Source organism: Paramisgurnus dabryanus, chromosome 13 (assembly GCF_030506205.2).
Source record: "Paramisgurnus dabryanus chromosome 13, PD_genome_1.1, whole genome shotgun sequence".
Classification (NCBI taxonomy): Eukaryota; Metazoa; Chordata; class Actinopteri; order Cypriniformes; family Cobitidae; genus Paramisgurnus; species Paramisgurnus dabryanus.
Window position 1 is genome coordinate 31,758,445 of NC_133349.1, and position 13,385 is coordinate 31,771,829.

Here is a 13,385-nt window from a genome sequence, read left to right on the forward strand (position 1 = left end):
TTCATAATCATTAGATGTTTGTGATGCACATTGCAAAACTCATATTATTGTTAAACAAGGACAGATTATAATGAACAAATAGCAGGTTTTACTTGTGAAAATGTAATGCATTCTGCTATTTTTCTATAACATTTCAAAGAGTACTTCAAAGCATAGATATTAAGATGCATCTTTTTCAGAGATGTGGGTGCTGTCCTACCCATCAGCCACTGCAGCAATCTGACCTTGAAAGCTCTGCATCTCACTTTGGCATAAACATGCATACACAAACACTGGCGCTGACGCAACTTTGCCATCTCTCTTTTTCATCTTATATAGATATTTTTAGCAAGTAATAGAAAAACAAAAATGTGCACTTAGGGGACCATTAAAAATTGTCCATCTGCATCATTTAGATTCTCTCTGTCAATTTGAGAATGCCTCATTTGGTTTCATTCTTTAGCTGTTTATAAATGCAAGAATCTCATTGAAAGACCATTTGAACTAATTGAAAACACATTTGGACACAAAATGTCCCCCTTATGAGTGATATGTTGAATTGGGCGGGGTGGATGTGTCACCCACTGTTCACCGGGCTGTGCAGATGATTCAGTTCAGCTCTCTAAACCAAACCCAGTTGGTTCTAAAACCATTTACAAACAGAAGCCAAACGGAAATGACAGCAGTCGAACGTTCATCTTGAAGAAAAGTCATAGGGCTGTGTTTTAAACTCTCTTTAGCTGAGTACTGCGATAGAAATGTACACTTGTAGCCTTCAAACAATGCATTGCCTCTTCTGACAGAGCTTTTGGCCAATGAAAATCTGATTTGAAGATGAGTGGCTTAAGGAATATGCGTTCAGGCGTTTCTAAACTCTGACTGAGATAAAATTGATGCAGGTGTCCTCTCTGCCTTTCCTAGTTTTTCAAAGCTCACACCAAAACATTGCTATAGTACTTCCCTCAGTGGTTCTCAAACTGGGAGATGCCAGTGGGGCCACAGTTTTATTTTTATGAAATGCTTGGATTTATCTTAAATTCCATCTATTCACGCTTTAAAATAAGCCTTACCACAAACAAACCTGACAATCCCACAGTATATGATTTGTTTTTGGTTTCATTAAAATTCTAAGATGGTTTTGTGTCGTGAATTTTCTTTGGGGGCCACAAAGGGCTGCATCCTTGACAAAGGGGGCTGCACTGAAAAAGTTAGAAATCACTCATTGTCAGGGAACTCAGTGGTTTTAAAAAAGAGTCGGAAAGATGCACAATTTGCAAATAATAATTCCACAAGACTTTAACAAGATAACAGGAAGGTAATGTCAAAAAAGCAATACCAAGGCAAACTCATATAGGGGGCAAACTACATAAGGCACACCTGATCTGAGGACAATTGATTCAATTAATATGTTGTGATTAGCAGAATACATAAAGCGTGCAACAGAAATGTGTCTCCTTACCATATTTGGAAGATCAGCTCCCAAAAGGAAATAATATCGTCTTTACTACCTTATCAATACGAGCCCGAATCTGATCCGACAAATTCAAACAAAAGAAAAAGTCAAAAGCATCAGAATGTTTACCACATAATTTAGTGGGACTAAGGCACTAGATGACATTAAATGTAATTAGCATATATGTGACATCACATCATATTTGCATTCACACTAGTTTTGGCATTTCAAATTTGGTTTATTATCATTTTGAATGGTCACATACTGTATTTTAATTCAGTGGAATTTTTCAAAATCAATGTAAAACAGCAGAGATGTAGACAGACTATATTATTTTTTTATATCTATTTTATTTTTCACAAAGCAGCCTCAGTCAACGTACAAACTATGTGCATATTTTCAAATCAACCATGATCATATATTCAAACAGTCGAAATAATAGTTTATATTTAAAACAAATGAGGAGCAAAACGAAACAGATAAGTGGCAAAAACTCATTAAAGGTACAATTTGTAAGATATTTGCAGTAAAATATCCAAAAACCACTAGTCCAGTGTTATATATTTTGTCCAGCTGATTACTAACAATATCTATAATGTTTTCAACTACTTGTAAATTATGAGAAAATTGCTGCCCCAAACAGAGACACAGGGAAGTGCAGTCGCCTGTAAATGACGTTAATATCTACATTACCCTTTGTTACGGCCTTTACTGACGTAAAAACCACATGACAACAGTTTCGTGGACAAAAACGGAAGTAATAGCATCTGTCGGGCCACTCGCTTTTTTATGGTAAGTTTGTTCATCTGAACACTTAATTCTGTGCTGTGTTAACAAACCATCGTATTGGACTAATACTGTAACATCTATGACTAACAATTGCGTTTTGAACATTACATGAAACCTTACATAATGAAAAAAATTGTCATTGTTATTTATTTGATCTGGCGCCCTCTAGCAGCGCAGATTATACAAATTTCATCTTTAATTAGGATTTAATCTCATTAATTCACAAGTCAGCTGCACCTTCATGAGGCAGTAGCCTACTGGCTGTACTGTGGTTCTACTGAAAGAAAGCCAATAAGAAAATAATGCACACCCAAAGGTGGTAATGTGTCACTAGTAAATTTTTCCACTTTTTACACGGTTACCACAAGCTCTGGTGGCTATTTTTAAGACATCTGACAAGTTAGGTGTGCGGTTATAGAGAAATAATGCACACCCGTGGAACATTTCTCAACCAATCAGAATACAGCATTCAACAGACCCGTGGTATAAGTCAATGTAATGAATACAACATATGTGCCCAAACTTTCTACTTACATTTGGTATGAGATTGGTATGGTGCTCATTAAATGTAAGACTATGTAAAAAATATGACAACTTACCCCACTCCCCCCTACACAAAAGCGTTTCAAGGCGACTGATCAGCTGAGCGCTTCGGTTGCTATGATACCTCTGCTTTGTTTATCAATCATTATGATGCACCGGTTTATTGTTGTGATGTTTGTCCTGCCCCTCCATCACTGTGATTGGGCAGCCAGGTTAGAAGTAACATTGACGAGCTGAGCGTTTCACCCAAAGTTGAATACTTTAATTCTCTGCGCTTCTGCTGAGTGCAGAATAAACGCTGAGTGCTGGGCTCAGCACGGACAAAACCTGAAAGCCGCTGCCTTTTTTGAAAAGCATTGTGCTTCCATTGAAATCAATTGCCATACCCGTTTTGGTGTGCATGCTACCTAAGGTTTATACAAAAATTTTGCTAAAGATGTTGGTGTTCTTTCTGGAAAAAGTTTATAACCTGGCAACACTTTGTGCGCTCCTCTGTGTGTGTGTGACGCAGGTGCTGATACAACGGGAGGGGGTGGGGTTTGACGGACTGTGACTGACAGATGCTTTGCAGAAACAACAGCTCAAACACAGTGGTGGAGATCTTTGTAAAAATTATTTTTGGTGGGATTTTTTTGTAAGAAGTAGGGGTGCTAAGGTTGCTGCAGCACTTCCTGAGTTGGAGTCCAGAAAAAAACAAAAACTGTCCACACGCAGCTTGCAGTTGTGTTTACCTTACTTTAAAGGTTTAATGTGCACTGGCTGTACATCATTTAATTTATGTTTACACAACACTTTTTTTCTCTTTAAGTTAGTTTTCATTAATTTTGGGGGGGACCCTGTATCTCCGGCTTAAATAAAGTCCTACCCTATTTATCTTGTTCTTTAAAAATGTTCATCTGGTCATGTGGATTGAGCTGCTGAGCTAAGCTGTACTCCAGTTATCACTCGCTGTGGATGCGCATTTCTTTCCTGTAGATCTGTACTAGTTTACACCCTGAAAACCTCTATCTGAAACATCAGATACTTTTCTGACAATCACAAAGCAATGTCTTCTCCCTCCACAGGAAGAGCCATACGTGATGTTCAAGAAGTCAGATAAGCCGCTGTATGGTAACGATCGCTTCGAAGGCTTCTGTATCGACCTGCTGCGAGAGCTCGCCGCTATACTGGGCTTTAGTTATGAGGTGCGACTGGTGGAGGACGGCAAGTACGGAGCCCAGGAAGAGAGCACGGGCCAGTGGAACGGGATGGTCAAGGAACTAATGGACCACGTGAGTCAGATTCCATCTCAGAACCTTAACCCCAAAAGAAAATCAAATGAATTAAAATATAGAAAAGCACCTCATTTTGGTACATTTTAATTCTACTTTGTTTAATTAAAATTGCATTATGTATGGACATTACGAGGTACTGTAGTACGAGGTCAAGTATGAGGTCACCGAGGTTTGGACCTCGTAAATTTTTCATATTAAAAATAAAATTATACGTTCTCTAAATGACTAATTCGTTTTTCAAAATGACTCAAATTTGCATCAGGGTACATAATTAAGTTTGGACAGTTTATTGTTTAGTTTAGTGTAAAATGACGGAGATTGACTCCAGTCGCGAGTGCTGCAGTGCAGAATTTGCAGTGTTGCCAGATCCCATTATTACAAATCATCTTAACCCTTTGGGATATCTATAAAGCGATGATTAGGTGTTGGTTAGTGTTAACGATTTTTCTGATTTATTTTAAAAGACAAGATTTGAACTTACTTTGTTCTTTATGGCTTATTATTAGTGGTGCTTGCATTTATGCAAAGCATCACTATTACTATTCCTCAAAGATATTATTATGTTGGCTTGACAAAGCCAACATACTGTTCTTCGATCTAAGCTTATTATTAGTGGTGCTTGCATTTATGCAAAGCATCACTATTACTATCTTGCATACTTATTATTATTATTATTAGTGGTGCTTGCATTTATGCAAGGCATCACTATTACTATTCCTCATACTTATTCTTATTATTCTTATTCTGGACACTTTTTTCGGCGCGTAACTCGTCCCGCACGGTTTGTCATAGACCCATGAAAGATGGCTCAAAATGACCGGTTTTTTGAGGAGAGGTGTGCTATGACTTTTATAAGGGATCGGGTGCAGGATTTTCGAAAGGGGGACGAAAAACCACCCGAAAAATCCCATTGACTTAACATTGCGCCCAACTTTGACGGGTCATAGCTCAGCTCGAGGATTTGGTAGAAACTTGTGGGTTACAACATTTGAAGAGGGTGGTAGACTCTGTAAGAACATACATCACAATGGGGTGAAAGTTGTACCCCTGGGGTGTAGGAGGCGCCCAAAAGTGCCCCATTGACTTATAATTGGTCAGGGAACATGCCCATATAAGGGAATAAGAATTTTCCTGATGGGATATCTTCGAATTACAGTGTCGTAGAATCAAGGGGGTGGGCTTATTTTACTCAGGCATCCAATCAGTCTCTCAGGAGAGTCCCAGAGCTATTAAGCCACGCCCCTAGCAACCATTTTGGGCACCCTAGCAACATCTCCCATAGACTGCCATTATAAAATGCCCAGATGGATATCTTTGCAGCACAGTGTCATAGAGACATGGGGGTGGGCTCATTTTACTCAGGCATCCAATCAGTCTCTCGGGATCCTTAAAGACTTACTAAGCCACGCCCCTAGCAACCACTTTTGAGCACCCTAGCAACATAAAATTCAAACAGTTATATCTCGGCATCAGAACATCGTAGAGACAAGGGGGTTGGACCGTTTTACTTGTGACTAGGGGTGTAACAATTGGGCACATCATTGGCCACTCCCAAGCCACGCCCCTAGCAACCAAATACAGTACCCTAGCAACAGAGTAAACAAAGCCTTATATCTCCGCATCAGATCATCGTAGAGACACGGGGGTTGGACCGTTTGACTCGTGACTCAGAGTGTAATCATTATGGGATGCCAATTTTTTCCCTAGCAACCAAATACAGTACCCTAGCAACAGAGTAAAAAAGCCTTATATCTCCGCATCAGAACATCGTAGAGACACGGGGGTTGGACCGTTTGACTAGTGACTCAGAGTGTAATCATTATGGGATGCCAATTTTTTCCCTAGCAACCAAATACAGTACCCTAGCAACAGAGTAAACAAAGCCTTATATCTCCGCATCAGAACATCGTAGAGACACGGGGGTTGGACCGTTTGACTCGTGACTCGGAGTGTAAGATGACACGGGGGTTGGACCGTTTGACTCGTGACTCAGAGTGTAATCATTATGGGATGCCAATTTTTTCCCTAGCAACCAAATACAGTACCCTAGCAACAGAGTAAAAAAGCCTTATATCTCCGCATCAGAACATCGTAGAGACACGGGGGTTGGACCGTTTGACTAGTGACTCAGAGTGTAATCATTATGGGATGCCAATTTTTTCCCTAGCAACCAAATACAGTACCCTAGCAACAGAGTAAACAAAGCCTTATATCTCCGCATCAGAACATCGTAGAGACACGGGGGTTGGACCGTTTGACTCGTGACTCGGAGTGTAATCATTATGGGATGCCAATTTTTTCCCTAGCAACCAAATACAGTACCCTAGCAACAGAGTAAACAAAGCCTTATATCTCCGCATCAGAACATCGTAGAGACACGGGGGTTTGACCGTTTGACTAGTGACTCAGAGTGTAATCATTATGGGATGCCAATTTTTTCCCTAGCAACCAAATACAGTACCCTAGCAACAGAGTAAACAAAGCCTTATATCTCCGCATCAGAACATCGTAGAGACACGGGGGTTGGACCGTTTGACTCGTGACTCAGAGTGTAATCACTATGGGATGCCATTTTTTCCCTAGCAACCAAATACAGTACCCTAGCAACAGAGTAAACAAAGCCTTATATCTCCGCATCAGAACATCGTAGAGACACGGGGGTTGGACCGTTTGACTCGTGACTCAGAGTGTAATCACTAGTGGATGCCAATTTTCTCCCTAGCAACCAAATACAGTACCCTAGCAACCGAATAAACAAAGCCTTATATCTTCGCATCAGAATATCGTAGAGACATGTGGGTTGAATTGTTTTACTTTTGGCTTGGAGTATAATCATATATTGCCCCCCGAAATTTGCCACGGCAAGCACCACTCACATTTTCTTCAGGAAATGTACCTATCTTTATTATTATATTTTATTCTTACATCTGCACGTTTTTTCGGCACCTAACTCGTCCCGCACGGTTTGTCGTAGACCCATGAAAGAGGGCTCAAATCGAGCGGCTTATTGAGGAGAGGTGTGCTATGACTTTTATAAGCGATCGGGTGAAGGATTTCGGAAAGGGGTGCGAAAAACCACCCGAAAAATCCCATTGACTTAACATTGCGCCCAACTTTGACGAGTCATAGCTCCGCTCGAGGATTTTGTAGAAACATGTGGGTTATAACATTTGAAGACGGTGGTAGGCTCTGTAAGAACATACATCACAATGGGGTGTCAGTTGTACCCCTGGGGTGTAAGAGGCTCCCAAAAGTGCCCTAATGAAAAGTCAATGGGACAGGGAACACGCCCATATAAGGGAATAAAAATGTTCCTGATGGGATATCTTCGCATTGCAGCTTCGTAGGGACAAGGGGGGTGGGCTTATTTTTGTCAGGCACCCAATCAGTCTCTCAGGAACTTCCCAGAGCTATTAAGCCACGCCCCTAGCAACCATTTTGGGCACCCTAGCAACATCTCCCATAGACTGCCATTATAAAATGCCCAAATGGATATCTTTGCATCACAGTGTCATACAAACATGGGGGTGGGCTCATTTTACTCAGGCATCCAATCGGTCTCTCAGGATCCTTACAGAGTTATTAAGCCACGCCCCTAGCAACCAAATATGAGCACCCTAGCAACAAAACAAACAAAGCCTTATATCTTCGCATCAGAACATCGTAGAAACACGGGGGTTGGACCGTTTTACTTGTGACTCGGAGTGTAACAACTGGTCACATCATTGGCCACTCCCAAGCCCCGCCCCTAGCAACCAAATACAGTACCCTAGCAACAGACTAAACAAAGCCTTATATCTCCGCATCAGAACATCTTAGAGACACGGGGGTTGGACCGTTTGACTCGTGACTCAGAGTGTAATCATTATGGGATGCCAATTTTTTCCCTAGCAACCAAATACAGCACCCTAGCAACAGAGTAAACAAAGCCTTATATCTCCGCATCAGAACATCGTAGAGACACGGGGGTTGGACCGTTTGACTCGTGACTCTGAGTGTAATCATTATGGGATGCCAATTTTTTCCCTAGCAACCAAATACAGTACCCTAGCAACAGAGTAAACAAAGCCTTATATCTCCGCATCAGAACATCGTAGAGACACGGGGGTTGGACCGTTTGACTCGTGACTCTGAGTGTAATCATTATGGGATGCCACTTTTTTCCCTAGCAACCAAATACAGTACCCTAGCAACAGAGTAAACAAAGCCTTATATCTCAGCATCAGAACATTGTAGAGACACGGGGGTTGGACCGTTTGACTCGTGACTCAGAGTGTAATCATTATGGGATGCCAATTTTTTCCATAGCAACCAAATACAGTACCCTAGCAACAGAGTAAACAAAGCCTTATATCTCCGCATCAGAACATCGTAGAGACATGGGGGTTGGACCGTTTGACTCGTGACTCAGAGTGTAATCATTATGGGATGCCAATTTTTTCCCTAGCAACCAAATACAGTACCCTAGCAACAGAGTAAAGAAAGCCTTATATCTCCGCATCAGAACATCGTAGAGACACGGGGTTGGACCGTTTGACTCGTGACTCGGCGGGTAATCACTATGGGATGCCAATTTTTTCCCTAGCAACCAAATACAGTACCCTAGCAACAGAGTAAACAAAGCCTTATATCTCTGCATCAGAACATCGTTGAGACACGGGGGTTGGACCGTATGACTCGTGACTCAGAGTGTAATCATTATGGGATGCCAAATTTTTCCCTAGCAACCAAAGACAGTACCCTAGCAACCGGATAAACCCAGCCTTATATCTCCACATCAGAACATCGTACAGACACGGGAGTTGGATCGTTTAACTTTTGGCTTGGAGTATAATCATATATGGTCCCCAGAATTTTGCCACGGCAAGCACCACTCACATTTTCTTCAGGAAATGTACCTATCTAGTTATTATTATTATTCTTTTTCTGGACACTTTTTCGGCGCGTAACTCGTCCCGCACGCTTTGTCGTAGACCCATAAATTAGGGCTCAAATCGACCGGCTTATTGAGGAGAGGTGTGCTATGACTTTTATAAGCGATCGGGTGCAGGATTTCCGAAAGGGGGGCGAAAAACCACCCAAAAAATCCCATTGACTTAACATTGCGCCCAACTTTGACGAGTCATAGCTCCGCTCGAGGATTTTGTAGAAACATGTGGGTTACAACATTTGAAGAGGGTGGTAGGCTCTGTAAGAACATGGATCACAATGGGGTGTAAGTTGTACCCCTGGGGTGTAAGAGGTGCCCAAAAGTGCCCCAATGAAAAGTCAATGGGGCAAAATCCCATAGACTTACCATTGCAAAAATTTTGCCGGGTCATAGGTCCGAGCCAGGATTTCATAGAAACATGTGGGTTACTAAATTTGAAGAGGGTGCTAGACTCTGTCAGGACGTCCCCCACAATGGGGTGTAAGGTTACCATAGCAACCATTTTGGGCACCCTAGCAACCTATACCATAGACTGCCATTATAAAATGCCCGGATGGATATCTTTGCACCACAGTGTCATAGAGACATGGGGGTGGGCTCATTTTACTCAGGCATCCAATCAGTCTCTCAGGATCCTTACAGACTTACTAAGCCACGCCCCTAGCAACCACTTTTGAGCACCCTAGCAACATAAAATACAAACAGTTATATCTCGGCATCTGAACATCGTAGAGACACGGGGGTTGGACCGTTTTACTTGTGACTAGGGGTGTAACAATTGGGCACATCATTGGCCACTCCCAAGCCACGCCCCTAGCAACCAAATTTGAGCACCCTAGCAACCGAATAAACAAAGCCTTATATCTCCGCATCAGAACATCGTAGAGACACGGGGTTTGGACCGTTTTACTTGTGACTCGGAGTGTAATCACTGGGCACATCATTGGCCACTCCCAAGCCACGCCCCTAGCAACCAAATACAGTACCCTAGCAACAGAGTAAACAAAGCCTTATATCTCCGCATCAGAACATCGTAGAGACACGGGGGTTGGACCGTTTTACTTGTGACTCGGAGTGTAATCACTGGGCACATCATTGGCCACTCCCAAGCCACGCCCCTAGCAACCAAATACAGTACCCTAGCAACAGAGTAAACAAAGCCTTATATCTCCGCATCAGAACGTCGTAGAGACACGGGGGTTGGACCGTTTTACTTGTGACTCGGAGTGTAATCACTGGGCACATCATTGGCCACTCCAAAGCCACGCCCCTAGCAACCAAATACAGTACCCTAGCAACAGAGTAAACAAAGCCTTATATCTCCACATCAGAACATCGTAGAGACATGGGGGTTGGACCGTTTGACTCATGACTCGGAGGGTAATCACTAGTGGATGCCATTTTTTTCCCTAGCAACCAAATACAGTACCCTAGCAACAGAGTAAACAAAGCCTTATATCTCCGCATCAAAACATCGTAGAGACACGGGGGTTGGACCGTTTGACTCATGACTCGGAGGGTAATCACTAGTGGATGCCATTTTTTCCCTAGCAACCAAATACATTACCCTAGCAACAGAGTAAACAAACCCTTATATCTCCGCATCAGAACATCGTAGAGACACGGGGTTTGGACCGTTTGACTCGTATCTCGGAGTGTAATCACTAGTGGATGCCAATTTTTTCCCTAGCAACCAAATACAGTACCCTAGCAACAGAGTAAACAAAGCCTTATATCTCCGCATCAGAACATCGTAGAGACACGGGGGTTTGACCGTTTGACTCGTGACTCGGAGTGTAATCACTAGTGGATGCCAATTTTCTCCCTAGCAACCAAATACAGCCCCATAGCAACCGAATAAACAAAGCCTTATATATTCGCATCAGAATATCGTAGAGACATGTGGGTTGAATTGTTTTACTTTTGGCTTGGAGTATAATCATATATTGTCCCCCGAAATTTGCCACGGCAAGCACCACTCACATTTTCTTCAGGAAATGTACCTATCTAGTTATTATTATTATTATTATTATTATTATTCTTCTGGTACAAACTTTTTCTCACAGTAACTCCTCCTAGAGCTTTCAAGCTACACCCACAAAACTTTACAAAACTTTTAAGACTGGTACGTAGATTGTTGCTATGACTTTTCTAACTGATGGGACCTACCGAATTCCTAAACGGGGCGCTCAAACACCCCAAATTTTCCATTGACTTAACATTGCGACAAACTTTGACGGGTCATAGCTGCAAGCAAGAAATTTGTAGAAACTTGTGGGTTACCACATTTGAAGAGGCTGGCAGGCTCTGTAAGAACATACATCACATTGGGGTGTAAGCTGTACCCCTGGGGTGTAAGAGGCCCCTAAAATTTCCCATTGACTTATAATGGGGCAGGAAACATGCCCATATAAAGGAATAAAAGCGTCCCAGATGAAATATCTTCACTTTAGAGTGTCGTAGAGACATGGGGGTTGGACCGTTTTACTTGTGGCTTGAAGGTTGATCATTATGGGATGCCAATTTTCTCCCTAGCAACCAAACTTAGTACCCTAGCAACGGAATAAACAAAGCCTTATATCTCCGCTTCAGAACATCATAGAGACATGGGGGTTGGACCGTTTTACTTGTGGCTTGAAGGTTGATCATTATGGGATGCCAATTTTCTCCCTAGCAACCAAACTTAGTACCCTAGCAACGGAATAAACAAAGCCTTATATCTCCGCTTCAGAACATCATAGAGACATGGGGGTTGGACCGTTTTACTTGTGGCTTGAAGGTTGATCATTATGGGATGCCAATTTTCTCCCTAGCAACCAAACTTAGTACCCTAGCAACGGAATAAACAAAGCCTTATATCTCCGCTTCAGAACATCATAGAGACACGGGGGTTGGACCGTTTTACTTGTGGCTTGAAGGTTGATCATTATGGGATGCCAATTTTCTCCCTAGCAACCAAACTTAGTACCCTAGCAACGGAATAAACAAAGCCTTATATCTCCGCTTCAGAACATCATAGAGACATGGGGGTTGGACCGTTTTACTTGTGGCTTGAAGGTTGATCATTATGGGATGCCAATTTTCTCCCTAGCAACCAAACTTAGTACCCTAGCAACGGAATAAACAAAGCCTTATATCTCCGCTTCAGAACATCATAGAGACACGGGGGTTGGACCGTTTTACTTGTGGCTTGAAGGTTGATCATTATGGGATGCCAATTTTCTCCCTAGCAACCAAACTTAGTACCCTAGCAACGGAATAAACAAAGCCTTATATCTCCGCTTCAGAACATCATAGAGACATGGGGGTTGGACCGTTTTACTTGTGGCTTGAAGGTTGATCATTATGGGATGCCAATTTTCTCCCTAGCAACCAAACTTAGTACCCTAGCAACGGAATAAACAAAGCCTTATATCTCCGCTTCAGAACATCATAGAGACACGGGGGTTGGACCGTTTTACTTGTGGCTTGAAGGTTGATCATTATGGGATGCCAATTTTCTCCCTAGCAACCAAACTTAGTACCCTAGCAACGGAATAAACAAAGCCTTATATCTCCGCTTCAGAACATCATAGAGACATGGGGGTTGGACCGTTTTACTTGTGGCTTGAAGGTTGATCATTATGGGATGCCATTTTTCTCCCTAGCAACCAAACTTAGTACCCTAGCAACGGAATAAACAAAGCCTTATATCTCCGCTTCAGAACATCATAGAGACATGGGGGTTGGACCGTTTGACTTGTGGCTTGAAGTGTAATCATTATGGGATGCCAATTTTCTCCCTAGCAACCAAACTTAGTACCCTAGCAACGGAATAAACAAAGCCTTATTTCTCCGCTTCAGAACATCTTAGAGACACGGGGGTTGGACCGTTTTACTTGTGGCTTGAAGGTTGATTATTATGGCATGCCAATTTCCTCCCTAGCAACCAAACTTAGTACCCTAGCAACGGAATAAACAAAGCCTTATTTCTCCGCTTCAAAACATCTTAGAGACACGGGGGTTGGACCGTTTTACTTGTGGCTTGAAGGTTGATCATTATGGGATGCCAATTTTCTCCCTAGCAACCAAAGTTAGTACCCTAGCAACGGAATAAACAAAGCCTTATATCTCCGCTTCAGAACATCATAGAGACACGGGGGTTGGACCGTTTTACTTGTGGCTTGAAGGTTGATCATTATGGGATGCCAATTTTCTCCCTAGCAACCAAACTTAGTACCCTAGCAACGGAATAAACAAAGCCTTATTTCTCCGCTTTAGAACATCTTAGAGACACGGGGGTTGGACCGTTTTACTTGTGGCTTGAAGGTTGATTATTATGGGATGCCAATTTCCTCCCTAGCAACCAAACTTAGTACCCTAGCAACGGAATAAACAAAGCCTTATATCTTTGCTTCAGAACATTTAGAGACACGGG

General features: G+C 42.3%; 1 protein-coding gene across 1 annotated transcript in view; it reads left to right on the top strand.

The window, feature by feature from the left end:
- The window catches only part of grik2 (glutamate receptor, ionotropic, kainate 2), a 257,567-nt gene that overhangs the window by 163,794 nt on the left and 80,388 nt on the right, over positions 1–13,385 (top strand). Inside the window, exon 10 of the mRNA XM_065246360.2 lies at positions 3,829–4,035. Coding sequence (XP_065102432.1) covers positions 3,829–4,035 — 207 coding nt within the window. The remainder of the gene's footprint in view (positions 1–3,828; positions 4,036–13,385) is intronic.